The sequence below is a fragment of the Salvelinus namaycush genome, chromosome 28 (genome assembly GCF_016432855.1).
Source record: "Salvelinus namaycush isolate Seneca chromosome 28, SaNama_1.0, whole genome shotgun sequence".
NCBI lineage: Eukaryota > Metazoa > Chordata > Actinopteri > Salmoniformes > Salmonidae > Salvelinus > Salvelinus namaycush.
The window spans coordinates 33,499,813-33,520,502 of record NC_052334.1 but is presented as its reverse complement, the minus strand read 5'-3'; the positions used below and the strand labels follow the sequence as shown (position 1 = coordinate 33,520,502).

The 20,690-nt window shown below is 41.6% G+C and overlaps 1 protein-coding gene across 2 annotated transcripts; it reads right to left on the bottom strand.

The window, feature by feature from the left end:
• Positions 1–431: 431 nt before the first annotated feature.
• On the bottom strand, positions 432–20,218 carry LOC120023802 (inositol-trisphosphate 3-kinase A-like). 2 transcript variants are annotated; one of them, XM_038967913.1, is made up of 7 exons: positions 19,511–20,218; positions 10,499–10,598; positions 4,863–5,076; positions 3,954–4,158; positions 3,655–3,756; positions 3,194–3,265; positions 432–1,512 (listed from the first exon to the last, which is right to left on the bottom strand). In XM_038967913.1, exons 1-7 carry the CDS (start codon positions 19,931–19,933, stop codon positions 1,273–1,275), a joined length of 1,356 nt encoding a protein of 451 aa, XP_038823841.1. In that variant the 5' UTR covers positions 19,934–20,218; the 3' UTR covers positions 432–1,272. The 2 variants fall into 2 exon arrangements, with proteins under 2 accessions (XP_038823841.1, XP_038823842.1); XM_038967914.1 differs by lacking the exon at positions 3,194–3,265.
• Positions 20,219–20,690: the final 472 nt, after the last annotated feature.

Genomic DNA, 20,690 nt, shown 5'->3' with positions numbered 1-20,690 from the left:
CAATTATACTTCATTTATAAAGTGTGTTTATGTCTTGTCGTTGAACACTACAGGTTTGTAATGTACTCTACTGTACCTCCTACACCCAGCAGGGGACAGCATTCTCATATGAAATACCAAATAGTTAAAGTTTGTATTTACATGAGGGCTTGTTTGCCATTTACTTTTTTATTTCTCAGTATTTATGTTATGAGCTGTAGTTAAAGCGGTACGGTTGCTGGTGTACATGTTAGCTTATTACACTGAAATAAACATTGTTTACTGGATATTTTAGGTTACGATAATGTCCTGTGTTTCCATGATGTAGGCTACAGTGACACTTTGACGTGGCTACAAGTGGACAAGCCTTGAAGCCTATATATTACAGTGAAGAAACCCCCTTCAACCTGACTCTACCTGGTAAAATACAACTTCCCCCACCAAAATAAATAATAAAACAGTCTGAAAACTATTTTATTTTCACATAATTTCCACAGACTTATTGGTTTCATATCCAAAGTTATGGGCCTCTACACAGAAGAACAAACACTATAAACTTTACGCAATATACTTGTATCTCTCTACCCCAAATAAATGAACTATTTAAAGTGTAGTATAATACAGCATTACAGATGTTTACTTTAACATATGAAATCCCAATACACAACCATTGCTAACCCATTCACACAATCAACATACAATACTAGAAAGACTCATTTTAAATTCATCTTTCACCATGATATGATCCTAAATACAAACTGCTGTATGTAACTGTAGAATAAAGTATGCCCAATGTCTTAAATAACTTTTGAAACCAAAAATGACATGCTTGATTATCAAATAGTTCAATCAATCATATCTAATGATACCTTGGAATATTGAGCGTGTTAGATTTCTATGCAATACTGTCCCTTACGTAAGCAGTAATGTATGCCTTTTCTAGAATGTACAGGCTTTACAATATCAAGTTTCTGTATATTCATTACATTTCATCACCTAAAATGTGACATTTGTTCAGTAGGCACAGATATGGTAAAAAAAACTTCCTCTTACCTCCATGCTGCAATAGCTTCAACAATACAGTATTATTTACAACAATACGTATTCAGCAATACAATGGGTTGTGCTGAATACAGTAGGTAGGTAAGCTGTAAGTGTGATTCATACAGTAAGTATACTTTGTGACAGAGGACCCTTGAGACTGTAGAATACCACCCAGGGTCCTCTAACTGCTAGAATGATGTAAAATCCATCTCCCTTCCGGGTGGCCATAGCTAAAAGGCACTCACTAGTTCACTCACTAGTCAATTGACTAGTTCCTTCACTATTGCCTTCATTGGTTAAAGAGCCCAGTGTCCTCATCAGGTTGTCCAGTCCCAACATGTATCCGTCCTCTCGGTTGCCCTCCTGCCAGGGTATACAGTGGTCCAGAGTTTGTCCTTCAGGTAGCCCTGTAGTCTTACCAAAGTCAATGAGCCAAACCTCAGCTCGCTCAGTGTGGTCATGGATGAAGAGGAGGGAGCTCCCAATCACCTTGGAGAGAGAGAAGACTAGTACTCATTACAATATAATCATTGATATTGTTCACCGGTATGCCGCACAAAAGCTCTTCGATGTGTTTAATATATACAGTCGTGGCCAAAAGTTTTGAGAACGGAAATTAATATTTGTGTCACAAAGTTTGCTGCTTCAGTGTCTTTAGAGATTTTTGTCAGATGTTACTATGGAATACTGAAGTATAATTACAAGCATTTCATAAGTGTCAAAGGCTTTTATTGACAATTACATGAAGTTGATGCAAAGAGTCAATATTTGCAGTGTTGACCCTTCTTTTTCAAGGCCTCTGCAATCCGCCCTGGCATACTCAATTAACTTCTGGGCCACATCCTGACTGATGGCAGCCCATTCTTGCATAATCAATGCTTGGAGTTTGTCAGAATTTTGTGGGTTATTGTTTGTCCACCTGCCTTGAGGATTGACCACAAGTTCTCAATGGGATTAAGGTCTGGGGAGTTTCCTGGCCATGGACCCAAAATATCGATGTTTTGTTCCCCGAGCCACTTAGTTATCACTTTTGCCTTATGGCAAGGTGCTCCATCATGCCGGAAAAGGCATTGTTCGTCACCAAACTGTTCCTGGATGGTTGGGAGAAGTTGCTCTCAGAGGATGTGTTGGTACCATTCTTAATTCATGGCTGTGTTCTTAGGCAAAATTGTGAGTGAGCCCACTCCCTTGGCTGAGAACCAACACCACACATGAATGGTCTCAGGATGCTTTACTGTTAGCATGACACAGGACTGATGGTAGCGCTCACCTTGTCTTCTCCGGACAAGCTTTTTTCTGGATTCCCCAAACAATCGGAAAGGGGCTTCAGAGAAAATGACTTTACCCCAGTCCTCAGCAGTCCAATCCCTGTACCTTTTGCAGAATAGGTCTTCTTTGCGGCCCTTCTTGACACCAGGACATCCTCCAAAAGTCTTCGCCTCACTGTCTGTGCAGATGCACTCACACCTGCCTGCTGCCATTCCTGAGCAAGCTCTGTACTGGTGGTGCCTCAATCCCGCAGCTGAATCAACTTTAGGAGACGTCCTGGCGCTTGCTGGACTTTCTTGGGCGCCCTGAAGTCTTCTTCACAACAATTGAACCACTCTCCTTGAAGTTCTTGATGATCCGATATATGGTTGATTTAGGTGCAATCTTACTGGCAGAAATATCCTTGCCTGTGAAGCCCTTCTTGAGCAAAGCAATGATGACGGAACGTGTTTCCTTGCAGGTAACCATGGTTGACAGGAAGAACAATGATTCCATGCACCACCCTCCTTTTGAAGCTTCCAGTCTGTTATTCGAACTCAATCATGACAAAGTGATCTCCAGCCTTGTCCTTGTCAACACTCACACCTGTGTTAACAAGAGAATCACTGACATGATGTCCAGCTGGTCCTTTTGTGGCTTGGCTGAAATCCAGTGGAAATGTATTTTTTGGGATTCAGTTCATTTGCATGGCAAAGAGGGACTTTGCAATTCATTACAATTCATCTGATCACTCTTCATAACATTCTGGAGTATATGCAAATTGCAATCATACAAACTGAGGCAGCAGACTTTGTGAAAATTAATATTTGTGTCATTCTCAAAACTTTTGGCCACAACTATAATGTGATGAACAAATGTCAATAGAAAACAGGTGCTGATGAACTAAAGCTCCTCTATTCACCTCGTGTCTCTTGAAGAATTCAGATGACTTCAGGGCTTGTTGAATTTTTGCTAGTTTGCTGAGGTATGAATTCTGTATGAGAGGGGGAGAATAGGGGGCAATATGATCATTCTGGCTGTAGAGTTGAGACTTGGGAGCCTCCCTTGATAAATCCATTAAATTAATAGAGGTTATGTGTACAGGTATCTCAATTCCATTTGCCATCTGTCGTTCCAACAGGATCTACTGTAGTGCATATTGCCATGTGGGTTGCTCATCCTATCCAAATATTTACCAATGTGTGTATTACTTTTCATGTGATCTTACACGAGACAGGTAAAGTGCAACCAATTTGTTTGACTGTTCAAGTATGGCCTTTACATGAGACAAGGTATGTCTCCATTTGTCTATGAATCAGCAGAACATGCAAATGAATGCGGCTGTAACACCATAACAGGTAGGACTCGTAGCGGTCAACCTACTACGATGTTTGTGTTGCCTCCGGAAAAGTCCCTGAAGACCTGTGTGACATCCTCCTTAGACCGGGTCTTCTTGAAATCCGTATGACATGTACCGTCAGCTTTCTGAGAGAAGGAACAGCCAACATGACTAAATTGCATATGTAATGAACTTCACATGAAAAACGTATGAGCAACATTAAAGGGGAGGGGGGGGGGGGGGGACCAAGAAAAACCTTTTACATGGGAAAGGATCTCTATGGTGGCGTTTTGAGTGAAAACTGACCGAATTCCTTATTTTATGTTGACACACTGGTACTTGCCTTGATGCCCTCGATGCGGAAACCCAGGGTGTGTGTGGAGCTGAGGGTCTCTCTCCACTGCATGTAGCAGGGTTTGGTGACGGCCCTCTGGAGGTGCTCCTGGGGGCTGGGGGCCTCACTGTCCACCTCCAGCATCTTGTCATACAGATCCCTACGGAGCTTAGGCCGCTCCCGCGCTCGCACCAGCTCCTCCTCCAGATACGTCCTGAGAAGAGGACAACAGGTCCTCACAGCTAAGTTACTTCTCATTGTGTCTTGTCGTGTATGATGAGAGTGGAGTTGGTGTGGTGGCACTACAGACAACAGCATGCAAAGTCTTACTTGGTAGACAAAAAGAGAAGCAAAGTCAATGTATGCGCGGTGAAGGTCAGTTTCATTCTGCTAATGGAACTTCCTCTGTATAAAAGGAGGAAGTCAGGAGGAGACTCCAGGGTACACAGCCTGATTGTTAGTTTAACTGTGTGACAGGGTGTGTTAGCTGACGGTGAGAGCTTGGGTAATGAATTGGATTGTATGTTTGTCAGAAGGGAGTCTCCAGGGGAAACCTGTGCCTGCAACCCCCCGTGTATGCGTGTGTACGTGGTTCTTTGTCTATGTACAGGAAACGTGAGGGCCTCTATGTGACACGACACCCCCACCAACTGTGGCAGGAAATCCTCACAGAAACAGGTTTTTTTTTATCAAGAGAAAAAGAAACAAGTTTACAGTGTGTATGTTCTGCTACCAGGAGCACTGAAGTGTAAGATGGGAAATGCTCTCTGATACTGCTAAATTACATTACTCCAACAGTGATTCGTTTGCCATTTTCTCAACATTGCTTAATACCTCCTTTCACCCAACCCTCCTAAAGGGCCAGACATGTAGTCTTCTGCACATTATTATGGAACAGACCTACTGCTGATAACTTACCTCACTCCCATCTTGCAGTCCATGACACTGGGTTCATCAAAGTTGACCAGTAGATCAGTCATATGTAGGAAGGGTTCCCCATCCCTCTCCACCACCCCATGGTATCCTGGTACAAAGCCCTGGAGCACGTCACCCTGCAATCTCTCAAAGCACAGCTTCTCATTCTCTGAGAACTTCTTCAGAATGGTGCCTTCGCCACCAGCTTTGAAATTACCTGGAAAAGAGCAGCACAGACACACTGACATTCCACAGCAAACCACTCATGACTGCCAGTTTATATTGACATTTTAGGGGGGGGGGGGGACAAGACATATGACTTAGTGACTTCTGAAAGTATTCACACCCCTAGACTTTTTCCACATTGTGTTACAGCCTAAATTAAAAATGTATTAAAATGAGATCGTGTCACTATCTACAAACAATACCCCCATAATGTCAACGTGGAATTATGTTTTTAGAAATTTGTACAAATTCATTAAAAATGAAATCTGAAATGTCTTTAGTCAATATGTATTCAACCCCTTTGTTATAGCAAGCCTAAATAAGTTCAGGAATGAAGATTTGCTTAACAAGTCACATAATAAGTTGCATGGACTCACTCTGTGCACAATAATAGTGTTTAACATGATTTTTGAAAGACTACCTCATCTCTGTACCCCCCACACATACATATAATTGTAAGGTCCCTCAGTCGAGCAGTGGATTTCAAACAGATTCAACCACAAAGACCAGGGAAGTTTTCCAATGCCTCACAAAGAAGGGCACCGATTGGTATTTTTTTGTATATAATAACAAATTATTAATTATTATTATAATAAATGTCAGAGCAGACGCTTTTATCCAAAGCGAATTACAATCATGCATAGACACGTTTTTATGTGTGAGTAGCCACGGGAATTGAACTCACAATCCTGGCGTCACAAGCTCCATGCTCTATCAACTGAGCCATACAGGACCACAAAATTGCAGACATTGAATATTCCTTTAAGCATGAAAAAGTTATTAATCACACCTTGAATAGTGTATCAATACAAGCAGTCACTACAAAGATACAGGCGTCATTCCTAACTCAGTTGCCGTAGAGGAAGGAAACCGCCATGGTCGGCAAAGCAGCAAGCCAAAGCCCAACTAGCCTACTCTAAACCAGCTAGCACTATAACCCACAGTCAAAAACAAAACCTTTGCTTGCAGAGGAAAAAGCAGAGAGCGGAGACTTACTCAATGAGATTGACGACCGGGGCCCACACAATGGCAAAAGAGTCGAGGCTGGGTTACCAGAGCCAGGGAAAGAGGCGCTTCAGGGGAGAGGCCGTAGTGAAGTGGTCACCAAACTTTGAGTCAAGACCACTTTTGCAGTCAAAAAGCATGCAGAGTTCTACCGCTCATAATATTTTCTAAACAGGACTTAAAATGTAACATTAACCTAATAAAAACAGTTCTGTAGGAATGAGGTTTGTGCAGTAGGCCCAAACCTAAAGCATATTGGCTATAGGCCTGGCTTGCCAATATTCTTCTCAGACCATATTATATTTCAAAACTTGAGATTTGATAACTAATAGATCAGTTGGTGTAGCACTTGCAAGGCACAGCTGAGCATCAATTGAAATTATTTGTTCTTTCTCTGGACTAATGGTACCTGCATCCGATGGTAATGGTGCTTTTATGACAACTGGGACCTAGGGGTGGGGGCATGGTCAAATCGTGACGTCAATGATCTTCAGGCCGGAAAGTCAGAGCTCTAGAGTTTCCAACTTGGAATTCTGAGTTTAATGACCGTTCAAACTATTGTTCCCAGTCGGATCTAATTTTTGCCAGAGTTCCCAGTTGTCTTGATCAGCAGAGGGAGGAGAGAGCAGCAGAGGTTCAGCCTCTCACTGTCCCTGCTCTCTCCTTCCTTTCCTCCAGTGAGACTGAGCAGAAAGAGGGGACACGGTCTTCCAACTGATGGCGAAACTCAGGTCGAACCCCATCTGTCTCAAGCACAATTTCAAGGTGTTCCTATGACCAGAGAAAGTGAAATACTCCTCATTAAAAAGACACAACGAGCTGCTAATAAGTCAAATGCAGGACTATCGATAGACTTGGCTACTCATTCTTTGCAGCGGGAGAAGTAGGGAGAAGCCCGTTTTATAATAGGGTCGAATAAAAGCAGACAAACTCACTCATAAAAACAGCAGCTCTTTGATGTGTTCTTTGAGTCTCTCTCTGGCCATGGTTTTAAAACGTATGAAACCTCATGTAGGCTAGCATCAAACTTTGTGGCCGGGGAAGCTGTAGACAAAGTGATTTGAGCTATCTAAATTGGCCAGCGCAGTAGGCAAACTCAATTTAACCACAGATCTCCCAGACTGCCTTGGTAGGCGGAGTTTGTCTTTTCAGACAAATGAAATGGTTCAAAATGGGAACACTGCCTCTCCGGTGTGCAGGGCTTCTGAATCAAGTGCAACTACCAACAACAGCGCAACTCACACAAAAAAAAGGAGTGTAAGCCTTTATCGTCATTGACCACTGCCATAGAGCTTACCGGCAAATAATCAGGGTGAGGCGGAAGCCATACCCGGCAGCGAGAGTCAGAGGGTAATCCGATAGGAGGCCAGGAGTGAACCAGGAGGCCAGCGATCAGAGGAAGAACCCAGGCAGGTGGAAGTGATCACAGCAGCGCAGTCCAGACTCAAATCCAATTTATGCTTGATCTGAAAATATGGTTGGAGGCTTTGTATGGAAGGTGTGACACAATTGCAGAGACGCCAGAGGCACGCAGAGGCCAAATCAAGCTCCGTACCACATCGCCGCGTGCCTCTCATATTTTGTAACAATGTGGAGGGCTCCGTATTGGCATGATTGGTTGATGGTAGGTGGGGACGGGAGGTCCTGTATAAACCACAAACTCTGTGTATTAGGTAGTTGTGGAATTGTTAGATTACATGTTAGATATTGCTGCACTGTCGGAACTGGAAGCACAAGCATGTCGCTACACTCGCAATAACATCTACTAACCATGTGTAGGTGACCAATATAATTGTATTTTATTTGACAACAGCTCTGTGAAGCGCAAAAAGTATGTTTGCGCTGACTTCTGCAGAGTCTGTATCAGCAGTAAATACTGTACAGCCACTGCAGACCACAAATGACCTCTGAAAGGTTCTGCATGGTCAGACTAACAGCTAACGAGCTAGCTCTAATAAAGCAAGGTTGTAAAAGTCCAGTATGCAAGGCAAGTGGACAAAAACAGGCTGGAAAGTAGACAAAAACAAACCACGAAGAACTAACAAATCTAAGTTAACAAGTCAACACTGTTAGGCGAAACATGTACCAGGGACAAGCGGCAGTCTAGCACGAAGCCAGAAAATACTTTCGCCCTGAGATGACATCACTGACACAGTTACAGAGATTTAATGTCTGTGATAGGAGAAAACTGAGGATGGATCAACATTGTAGTTAGTCCACAATACTAACCTAAATGACAGTGAAAAGAAGGGAGCCTGTAAAGAATAAAAATATTCAACAATAAGGCACTAAAGTAAAACTGCAAAAAAAAATGTGTAAAAGAAATTCACTTCATGCCCTGAATACAAAGTGTTATGTTTGGGGCAAATCCAACACAACACATCACTGAGTACCACTCATCATATTTTCAAGCACGGAGCTGGCTGCATAATGTTATGGGTATGCTCGTCATCGGCAAGGACTACAGAGTTGTTTTAGGATAAAAAGAAACAAAAGAGAGCTAAGCACCTAGAGGAAAACCTGGTTAAGTCTGCTTTCCAACAGACACGGAGACAAATTCACCTTTCAGCAGGACAATAACCTAAAGCACAAGGCCAAATATACACTGGAGTTGCTTACGAAGACAACATTGAATGCTCCTGAGTGGCCTTATTTTCAAGTCAATTTAAGTCAAAACTATGGTAAGACTTAAATGGCCGTCTAGCAATGATAAACAACCAACTTGACAGAGCTTGAAGAATTTGAAAAATAATAATGTGCAAATATTGTACAATGCAGGTGTGCAAAGCTCTTAGAGATTTACCCAGAAAGACTTACAGCTGTAATCACTACCAAAGCTGATTCTAACATGGATTAAGTCCAGGGTGGGAATACTTATGTAAATGAGATTTCTGTATTTAATTTTTAATACATTTGCAAAAATGTCTAAAAACATGTTTTCACTTAGTCATTATGGGATATTGTGTGTAGATGAGTGGAAAAAATACATTGAATCCATTTTTTTTAATGCTGTAACAACAAATGTGTAATAAGTCAAGGGGTATAAATATTTTGTGAAGGCACTGTATTTAAGATACTCTTTTAAGAGGTAGTACATTTCTAGTTGTTGTCAGAAGATGGGCAGAGACTCTGCTGTCCTAGCTTCAGGTGGAAGCTCGTTCCACCATTTGAGTGCCAGGACAGAGAAGAGCTTGGACTGAGTTGAGCAGGAGCGGACCTTCTGTAGGGGTGGGACTGCCAAGAGACCAGAGGTGGCAGAATAGTGCTCGGGTTGGGTGTAGGGTTTGAGTATAGCTAGGTAGAGGGGCAGTTCCCCTTGTTGTTCCGTAGGTAAGCACCATGGTTTTGTAGTGGATGCGAGCTTCGACTGGAAGCCAGTGGAGTGTGCGGAGGAGCGGAGTGACATGGTAGAACTTGGGATGGTTGAACACCAGGCAGGCTGTGGAGTTCTGGATAAGTTGCAGGGGTTTTATGGCACAAGCAGGGAGCCCAGCCAACAGCAAGTTGCAGTAGTCCAGATGGGAGATGACAAGTGCCTGGATTAGGACCTGAGCCATTTCCTGTGTGAAGTACTAAGGTCGTACTGTACGGATGTTGTAGAGCATGAACCTGCAGGAGTGAGTCACTGCTTTGATGTTTGCTGAGAAGGATAGGGTGTTGTCCAGGATCACGCCAAGGTTCTTTGCACTCTGGGAGGAAGACACCATAGAGTTGTCAACCGTGATGGAGAGGTCTTGGAGCGGGCAGGCCTTCTTGTTGAGGTTGAGCTTGAGGTGGTGGGCCAATATCCAAGCTGAGATGTCTGCCTGGCACGCAGAGATGCCTGTCGCCACCTGGGTGTCAAAAGGGGGCAGGAGAAAAGTAATTGAGTGTCATCCGTGATAGGAGAGACCATGTGAGGATGTGACGGAGCCGAGTGACTTGGTGTATAGAGAGAAGAAGGCCTAGGACGAAGCCCTGGGGGACACCAGTAGTGAGAGGACATGGTGCAGAGATCCTCTCCACGTCACCTGGTAGGAGCGGCCAGCCAGGTAGGATGCAATCCAAGAGTGTGGAGATCCTGAGATGCCCAGCGCTGAGAGGGTAGAGAGGAGGATCTGATAATTTATAGTGTTGAAGGCAACAGACAGATCTAGGAGGATGTGGAGAGAGAGTCAGATTTGGTAGTGCGGAGAGCCTCCGTGACAGAGAGGAGAGCGGTCTTGGCTGAGTGACGAGTCTTGAAGCTGGTTAGGGTCAAGAAGATTGTTTCAGATGGAATTTGCAGTTGTGTGTGACTAATAGTATACAGTAGTCTGTGTTTCGTGTGCTTTATTTTGTGTGAAATGTGCACAGTATGTATCATTGATTGGTTCTTGGTACGCTGCTCTGATAGGTGAGGGGTCATGACCATGATGACTGTGCTTTACCTTTGTGTCCAGCTAGTTGAACCCAGGACAGGTTTCTTCTCTGGGAGCCAACAAAAGGCCAGTTGACGACGATATTCTTTAGCGTCCACCAGGGTGTGCTCTGCAGAAGGAAGATCAAGCACAGTAACAGTCAGCTTTACCTCTTTGGAGTATCTGGTTCATTATCAACCAGGCAGAGCCACTGTCATCCTCAAGCCAGCGCTCACCAGTCGGGTGGATGTCAATTGAGTTGTATAACGATAATGATCATGATTTGACTCAAATACGACAGACAGCTGTCATAATCACTTGGCCACTGTTACTTTGGTTATTCGCTTCAATGTATCGAAGTCACTAACCGTAGCTTCATATCCTTATCGCGGCTCAACTCTAATTCAAACCTCAAATCTAACCCTAGCTTCATAGCCCCACTCTTGCTCAACCCTAAACCTTAATCCTTCACGTGATGTATTGTTGTCTCTCCCTTTCTGCCTTTTGTGCTGTTGTCTGTGTCCAAAAATGTTTGTACCATGTTTGTGCTGCTACCATGTTGTTCCGCTACCGTGTTGTCATGTTGTGTTGCTGCCATGCTGTTGTTGTCGTCTTAGGTCTCTATGTAGTGTTGTCTCTTGTTGTGATGTGTGTTTTATCCTACATTTTTATTTTTAATCCCTGCCCCCGTCCCTGCAGGAGGCCTTTTGGTAGGCCGTCATTGTAAATAAGAATTTGTTCTTAACTGACTTGCCTAGTTAAATAAAGTTTCGATAAAAATTAAATACCTAGCCATTACCCCTAACCCATTACTTGAAACAATAACCTTGGCCTCATCTGCAAACATTTTAGTTTCTTTGCTATATGTTGTCATTTCTGTGGAACTTACACATTTCACTACCAGCTGTTGTGTATGGTCACACCTGCTTGCTGTTTCCATGTGATTTGCAATAAGACCGTCATCGAGATCTTGTTCAACGAGATGTAGATGATTCAGGCAGAGACATGACAACTTTGGTTCCCTATCTGTGATGAGACGTTGAGTGAGTCACAAAGCATGTTCGCAGCAGAATTGCTACACAGACTTAGCACTTGCTTGATGACAGAGGTGAGACATTATTTTATTACACTCTAAAAGGAAACATTTCCACACCAGTCCGGTTTAAGACCTGGACATGGCACCGTTTCAGCTGAAGTGTTAAATTGCTTCGATTATAAAAATCATTATGCTGCCTTCTTTATAGACCGTTGACACTGTTGACCATCCCATTCTCATACCAAAGGTTGAATGAAATAGGCCTGGATCAGGCTTCTTGCGTGTGGTTTGAGAATTATCTGTCAGACAAGACACAGTGTGTGATTTCTAAATGGTGTTAAGTCTAGTTTTCGAGATACATGTTTTTATAAATGTTAATCTGTATGCAGACGACACTTATGTATGCCATTGCCCCAACTGATGACCAGGCTGTGTAAGAGCTGCAATCTGGCCTGGTTGCCTTACAGAATGCTCTGGAAGGTTTAAAACGTATACTTAATGCGGGCAAGACCAAATACATGTTGTTCTCTAATTCTCTAAAAATTCTGGGGATGGACTACATATTTATTAATTCGATGGTTCTCCCATTGATCAGGTCACCACCTATAAATATCTGGGCATTTGGATTGACAAAGATTATGTTTAAAAAAATATACAGATGAGCTAGTTAAAAATATTTAAAGTGGGCTTATTTTTCAGAAATAGATATTGCCTCTCCCTAAATAGCAGGAAGCAGATTGTTTACAAAGCTCTACTACACAAGCTTCCAACTTACCTAACTGTGCTACTAAAGTATAAAAGAATGAGCTACCAAACCCACTCGCAGGGACGGTTAACTCGAGGTCCCTCTGGTCTCGACCAATTTATGTAAATCCTCCTCTAGTTTCAGGGATCCCCTGAATAAATAAACATAAAACCATATATATATATTTTTTGAGTACTGAGATACAGTGCATTCGGAAAGTATTCAGACGCCTTGACTTTTTCCACTTTGTTACATTACAGCCTTATTCTAAACAGGAGAAAATATTTTTTCCCCCTCAATTTACACAAAATACCCTATAATGACAAAGCAAAAACAGGTTTAGAAATGTATGGAAATATATTAAAAATAAAAAAACAAATACCTTATTTACGTAAGAATGCATATACCCTTTGCTATGAGACTCCAAATTGAGCTCAGATGCATCCTGTTTCCATTGATCATCCTTGAGATGTTTCTATAACTTAATTGGAGTCCCCCTGTGGTAAATTCAATTGATTGGACATTATTTGGAAAGGCACACACACCTGTCTATATAAAGGTCCCATAGTTGACAGTACATGTCAGAGCAAAAACCAAGCCATGAGGTCAAAGGAATTGTCCGTAGAGCTCCGAGACAGGATTGTGTCGAGGCACAGATCTGGGGAAGGGTATCAAAAAATGTCTGCAGCATTGAAGATCCCCAAGAACACAGTGGCCTCCATCATTCTTAAATGGAAGAAGTTTGGAACCACCAAGAATATTCATAGAGCTGACCAGGAAGATGACCAAGAACCCAATGGTCACTTGGACAGAGCTTCAGAGTTCCTCTGTTGAGATGGGAGAACCTTCCAAAAGGACAAACATCTCTGCAGCACTCCACCAAACAGACCTTTATGATACAGTGGCCAGACGGAAGCCACTCCTCAGTAAAAGGCACATGACAGCTCGCTTGGAGTTTGCCAAAATGCACCGAAAGACTGACCGTGAGAAAATAATTATCGGGTCTGATGAAACTCTTTGGCCTGAATGCCAAGCATCACGTCTGGAGAAAACCTGGCACCATCCCTACGGTGAAGCATGGTGGTGGCAGCATCATGCTGTGAGGATGTTTTTCAGCGGCAGGGACTGGGAGACAAATCAGGATCGAGGGAAAAATGAACGGAGCAAAGTACAGTGAGATCCTTGATGAAAACCTACTCCAGAGCGCTCAGGACCTCAGACTGGGGCGAAGGTTCACCTTCCAATAGGACAACAACCCTAAGCACACAGCCAAGACAATGCAGGAGTGGCTTCGGGACAAGTCTCTGAATGTCCTGAGTGGCCCAGCCAGAGCCCGGACTTGAACCCGATCGAACATCTCTGGAGAGACCTGAAAATAGCTGAGCAGCGACGCTCACCATCCAACCTGACAGAGCTTGAGATGATCTGCAGAGAAGAGTGGTAGGAAATCCCCAAATACCGGTGTGCTAAGCTTGTAGCATCATACCCAAGAAGACTCGAGGCTGTAGTCGGTGCTTCAACAAAGTACTGAATAAAGGGTCTGAATACTTATGTAAATGTGATATTTCCCATTTTTTATTTAGACATTTGAAAAAAAAATCTAAACTTTATTCTTTGTCATCATGCGGTATTGTGTAGATTGAGGGGGGAAACAACAATTTAATCAATTTTAGAATAAGGCTGTACTGTAACAAAATGTGGAAAAAGTCAAGGGGCCTGAATACTTTCCGAATGCACTGTAAGTCCAGTGGCAATGACAATTTAGGGTAATCAATGAAACAGAGGTCGGAGGTCACTATGCAGTAAAAGGAAGTGAAGCCCGGGTCATTGGCCGCAGTGAAAGAACACTAACTCATTCTATTGATTGTATACACTGAAAACAAATAACAGAACTCAGACACACTGAAATGTCAAGTGACACTTGCTGGTGTTGTTTATGTGGCATATGAAATGGACTTTGTTGGTATAGCCAGCTATGTGGGTGTCATATGTCCACACAGGCCTTCAACTCTCTCGCAAACACATAATTGCCAACAGTGTACAGTGGCATATTAATGAACATGTATTTAATAAAGCCATATCATCTGTCAAGACAAGGAGATATGAACACAGTCCTTTCATTTGTGGCTACACACAATTCTATAGACGTAATGTGAAAGCTAGTCTGAATTTCAACATTGTAGTAGGTATTTTAATTAATAAAAATAAATGCTATATTTCCATAACGGTATGAGGCATGTTCTCTCACAAACTACAATAACTTAATGTTTGTGAACATTGTTGTTTCTTTAACCCTTTATTAATACATTCCTGGTGAGTTCTGGGACACATCTTTGTAAAGACATGCCTAGTGTGGTTGTCAGACTGATGGAAAATAATGCTCCTGGAATCAGCTGCAAATAAAGCCCACAACACTTTGACCAATTATAAATGACATAACAGTAAACAAGAACTGGAACAAGGGAGTGACAACACTGAATGATTCACTCAAGCTGTTCATTTTCCTTGCAACAGTTTCTCAACCTGGCAGATTTGAATATGAGCAATCAACATACCATTTATTTATTGATTTTTTACAAATTGGTAGTGCCAATAAATGTGATGTCATCAAAGTTCATTCCTCTTTTTCGCTACAAGTATTTGTCATAGGGGAGGGTGGGGTAAGTTCAGCCAAAGGGGTAAACCATACACAAAATTAATAATTTGACCAAATATTTAGGAAGAGGTCATAATTTCATGGAGTCTGAAGGAAGAAACCACATTGAAAAAGTGGTAAGCAAGTTAGGTAAAAAAAAAAAAAATGTTTAAGATTTTCACCAAGTCAAATGAATTTATTGTTTTAGAAGCATCATGAAACCTCCATGTAAACCAAAGAAGATAATTTTAAGAATGTTCTATACATCAGTGGGGGTCTCTATAAGCTTCAAAATGAGGTCCTAAACCTAGCATTACAATGCATAATTATACAGTTAAAGTTGGAAGTTTACATACTCCTTAGCCAAATACATTTAAACTCGGTTTTTCCACAATTCCTGACATTTAATCCTAGTAAGAATTCCCTGTCTTAAGTCAGTTAGGATCACCACTTTATTTTAAGAATGTGAAATGTCAGAATAATAGTAGAGAGATTTATTTATTTCAGCTTTTATTTCTTTCATCACATTCCCAGTGGGTCAGAAGTTTACATACACTCAATTAGTATTTGAGAGCATTGCCTTTAAATTGTTTAACTTGGGTCAAACGTTTTGGGTAGCCTTCCACAAGCTTCCCACAATAAGTTGGGTGAATTTTGGCCCATTCCTCCTGACAGAACTGGTGTAACTGAGTCAGGTTTGTAGGCCTCCTTGCTCGCACACTCTTTTTCAGTTCTGCCCACAAATTTTTTATAGGATTGAGGTCAGGGCTTTGTGATGGCCACTCCAATACCTTGACTTTGTTGTTCTTAAGCCATTTTCCCACAACTTTGGAAGTGTGCTTGGGGTCATTGTCCATTTGGAAGACACATTTGCGACCAAGCTTTAACTTCCTGACTAATGTCATTGAGATGTGGCTTCAATATATCCACATCATTTTCCTCCCTCATGATGCCATCTATTTTGTGAAATGCACCAGTCCCTCCTGCAGCAAAGCACCCCAACAACATAATGCTACAACCCCCCGTGCTTCACAGTTGGGATGGTGTTCTTCGGCTTACAAGCCTCCCCCTTTTTCTTCCAAACATAACGATGGTCATTATGGTCAAACAGTTCTATTTTTGTTTCATCAGACCAGAGGACATTTCTCAAAAAAGTACGATGTTTGTCCCCATGTGCAGTTGCGAACTGTAGTCTGGATTCTTTATGGTGGTTTTGGAGCAGTGGCTTCTTCCTTGCTGAGTGGCCTTTCAGGTTATGTCGATATAGGACTTGTTTTACTGTGGATATAGATACTTTTGTACCAGTTTCCTCTAGCATCTTCACAAGGTCCTTTGCTGTTGTTCTGGGATTGATTTGCACTTTTCGCACCAAAGTACATTCATCTGTAGGAGACAGAACACATCTCCTTCCTGAGCGGTATGATGGCTGCGTGGTCCCATGGTGTTTATACTTGTGTACTATTGTTTGTACAGATGAACGTTGTACCTTCAGGCGTTTGGAAATTGCTCCCAAGGATGAACCAGACTTGTGGCGGTGTACAATTTATTTTCTGAGGTCTTGGCTGATTTCATTTTCCCATGATGTCAAGCAAAGAGGCACTGAGTTTGAAGGTAGGCCTTGAAATACATCCATAGGTTCACCTCCAATTGACTCAAATTATGTCAATTAGCCTATCAGAAGCTTCTAAAGCCAAGACATAATTTTCTGGAATTTTCCAAGCTGTTTAAAGGCACAGTTAACTTAGTGTATGTAAACTTCTGATCCACTGGAATTATGATAGTGAATTATAAGTGAAATAATCTGTCTGTAAACAATTGTTGGAAAAGCACAAAGTCATGCAAAGTAGATGTCCTAACCGACTTGCTAAAACTATAGTTTGTTAACAAGAAATTTGTAGAGTGTTTGAAAACAAGTTTTAATGACTCCAACCTAAGTGTATGTAAACTTCCAAATTCAACTGTAGCTGTGTGGGCTAATAGTCAAAATGTTTGCCTTGGTAAGTTGAGCCAATGGCAAGTTGAACAAATTGAAGTGTTGTCTTCCCAGGTGTAATGCAAGGCATTATTGCTGAGATATGAGCTAACAACAGGGCCTATGTTAAAAGTGTTAGATAGCTTGTGTATGTTTTCAAACTGTAATATTTCCATGGCCTCTGATTATTTCCAGGGATACACAACATCCTGAAATATATGTAGATATCTTTGTTAGAACTAATGCTAAAGGGTAAACAAAAAAAACAAAAATAAATAAATAACTTACCTCACTCTCCCCTACTGGAAAAACAGAGAATGGGTAACCTGGTGTACAAAGTAGTAGTGTTCTTGCTGTGTTGAAAGGGCAATAACTAAATGTCAATGTGGCTAAAATGTGCACATAAGTCATTAGACTATGGGGGTGGCTTGCAATGTAAGTGTGGGGGCTGACTGGAGACTTCATCTGCCATTTAAAAAGGTTAGCGAGTTAATGAAATCTCTATTTTCATAACAGGGAGGCACTTTTTACATGACCTTTTTTTTTTTTCAATAACTGGAAAGAGCAATAAAAGGGTTGGGTATGAGAGCTTTTCAAGTGTAGTGTACACAGCCCAGCCATCCCTTCCAGCAGGGCCAGGCAATGTGTATGCAGTGTGTTTAAAGGAAGCAGACAGCTAAGACCCTTCTATGGAGATGGCTGAGCATAGCTCTGACGAGTTACACAGAGGCACAGATCTCCTTTGTCAGAGACAAAGTCAAATATGGCTTCTGACAAGTAGATTATCATTCACTTCGATCAGAATTTTCACCCAGTGGTTTAGAGGAACAGAGGCCTTAGAAGTCAAACATTGAATTATGTTTTTACATTCACAAGTGACATTATTTGGAAACTTTGTTGGATCATCATATAGGTATTCACAGCTACTTTTAAGTTTGAGGATCGAAAACTACTGTATTGTCCTGACAAACAACTGTGTCACTATTTTATACAGCAAGTCATCAATCAAGCGTGTTGAAGTCAAATGCAACACCATCCTCAGCCCCCCTAAATCATACTGTAGGTCAGGCTAACAGCAGCGCCTGTATTATGTGCTATAAGACATAAAACAAAAAAAATAAGGCAAAAACAAAATGGCCACTTCAGACCAGGGTCCATCAGACATGAAGGGAGTTAACTCAATTAAGATGGGGGGGTAAACTAATTCCTCTCCACTTCTGTGTTGTCTCACAGAAGAGCACCACAAAAGAGGAAATGACCTTTAAGATAGCTAACTATAGGCCTATCTGACATGATCCCAAACAAGACTAAATAAACCATTCGAATAGTGTCTGTAATTAGTGACTGTAATTACCCAAGTGATCAGCGCTAACTGATCACTTGGCTGTTGATTAGATACAAAAATGTTCTGTTTTTCCACTCAGTGATTCATTGTTACTGCACTATAAATTAGAAAACATTAGAAAGATCCTCAAAAACAACTTATTATACCAGTATCACATGTACTGTATGTTGCTTAATGGTCTTGTGTATGAAAGGGTTTCTAAAACATGAATTAATACATTAAAGAAAGGATGTTTAGTGAATTCATCAGAAAGCTCACATCCATTAAAGATGAACTATGCAGAAATCGCTCAGCCATTTCTTGGTTGCTAAAATTCTGGTTCACGTGACAAAACAAGCAAATATAGCGTAGAGAATCATTCTACCATTTAAACCGCTGTGAAATATATGTGTGTGCAAAGCTGTCACCAAGGCAAAGGGTGGCTACTTTGAAGAATCTCAAATATAAAAAATATTTGGATTTGTTTAACACTTTTTTGGTTTCTACATGGTTCCATGTGTGTTATTTCATAGTTTTGATGTATTCACTATTATTATACAATGTAGAAAATAGTAAAACATTTAGAAAAACCCTGGAATGAGTAGGTGTGTCCAAACTTTGGACTGGTACTGTACAGTAGATGGGGGAAGAATAAATCTAGCCCTATGACAGGACAGAGTTCTCAATCATAATATCAAAATGACTACCAGATCTGAGATATACTAGTAGACAAAACATTTCTAGCCTGTATCTATGGGTAACAGGGTTGACAAAAGTAATAGACTGCAAAAACTAAACTTAAGAACGGGAACCATAGAAAAAGCGCACAAAGAACAGAGCTACCGCTTCTTAGACTTGCTTTCAATGTATTTTGTCCGGTCGCCCCAAAATTGTATATATTGCAGCTGTTACAGGGTTGACCTTAAAATGAGGTCCATATGTAAATCAATCACTAATCACATGAAATAAAAAAATATTTTCAGAAATAACTGTCAGAACAAGGGCTTAACTATATGATGGTGAAAACCTGGATACATTTGGAGTTAAGTGGGTTAAAATCTTCCTAGAAGTCACAGAGGGTGCCTGGAATGCAATAAAAACGCTGAATTTTGGCACTTTAGCAAGTCTTCATCCATTTAAAAAATCTGATTTATTGAATTCTCCATGTCGTCTATATTAAAGGTAACAGAGTTTCTCAACCCAGTTGTATTAAAGGGCAATTCATTTACTATAACAGGCTTTTAAATTCTATATTGGTGCACAATGTCTCCTTAAAATACGACCCAATAACAATATGACTTTATTTTAATAAAGAATAGTCTGTACTCACTTCTCCCGTGTGCTCACACAAATGTTCCAATGTGATATTCCCCTTGCTCTTTTTCTCGTTGTCACTCAGAATGTCATCCTCTGACTCTATGGAGGAACCTGTTGAGGAGATAGAGGAGTTTGACATATTCCGTCGTAGAGGACCATTCACATCAGACCAGTCCTCCTGCTCGATCTCCTGCGAGCAGCCTCCATCTGGGGTTATTGTCACCTGCGGTACACGGAGCACCTCCATCATACTAGATTGCGCTAGAACGGCGTTAACCTCAGGTAACCGAATTTCTGTCATCTGGCACAGTTCATCGCAATTCTCAGTTGCTTTGCAGCTTGTTCTGCGCTCTTTACAAAACCCTTCACCAATCCCAGCGCCAGACAGCCCTGCCTCCTTGGAGGTCTTTCGCCTCTTCTCCCTCTCCTTCGGCATTCGACTGATGAACGTGCGGGAGTGTGCACAACCGACGCCGTGTAATCCAAAATTGTAGTGCGCTACAATTTAATTTGACCGCACACCGTCAAACGTGGTTATCTCAATTACAGTACTATTTTTGAGTGCAACTTTCAGTGTATTTTCCAATACTGCAATAGGTGTTCTTCTGTTTAGGCTACTGTCCGGCATAGAGAGATATTTCAGGCGGTAGTCATCGGCGGTACAATGTGGTGACTGGTGTTTTGGGGAACCCCACTCCATGGCGCACACCGCGTCGACACACACAAACTTATCTTCCGCATTGATTGTGCCTCTCTTCTTCTTCTTCTTCTTCTTCTTCTTCTTCTATGAGGTTTAACGGCGGTTGGCATCGAATTTGTTGCATTACCGCCACCTACTAGGCTGGAGTACAACTCCCTTATACTTTGCTTGAAAAATAAAAATGGACTAAATAAATACCCTACTCCACTAATGAAATGTATGTATTCCTACCTCATGCCATCATCCTGAAAGGATGGAACATCACCCCTTACCCCTTAACACACCCTGTAACTCTTCTGATGTGAAGTCTCGCACACCCAAATACCTCTCTGCAGCTGCCACCACAACCTCAATTTTCTGCGACTTCCGTTCCATCCCTGCAGTACAGTTGATAACCATCGCTATAAATGCAAAAGAATCCGATCTTACTGAAACTTATATCACTTTTTGGCCTATCCCTCTGTACTGGTATAGAGCTACTACTCTCACCACT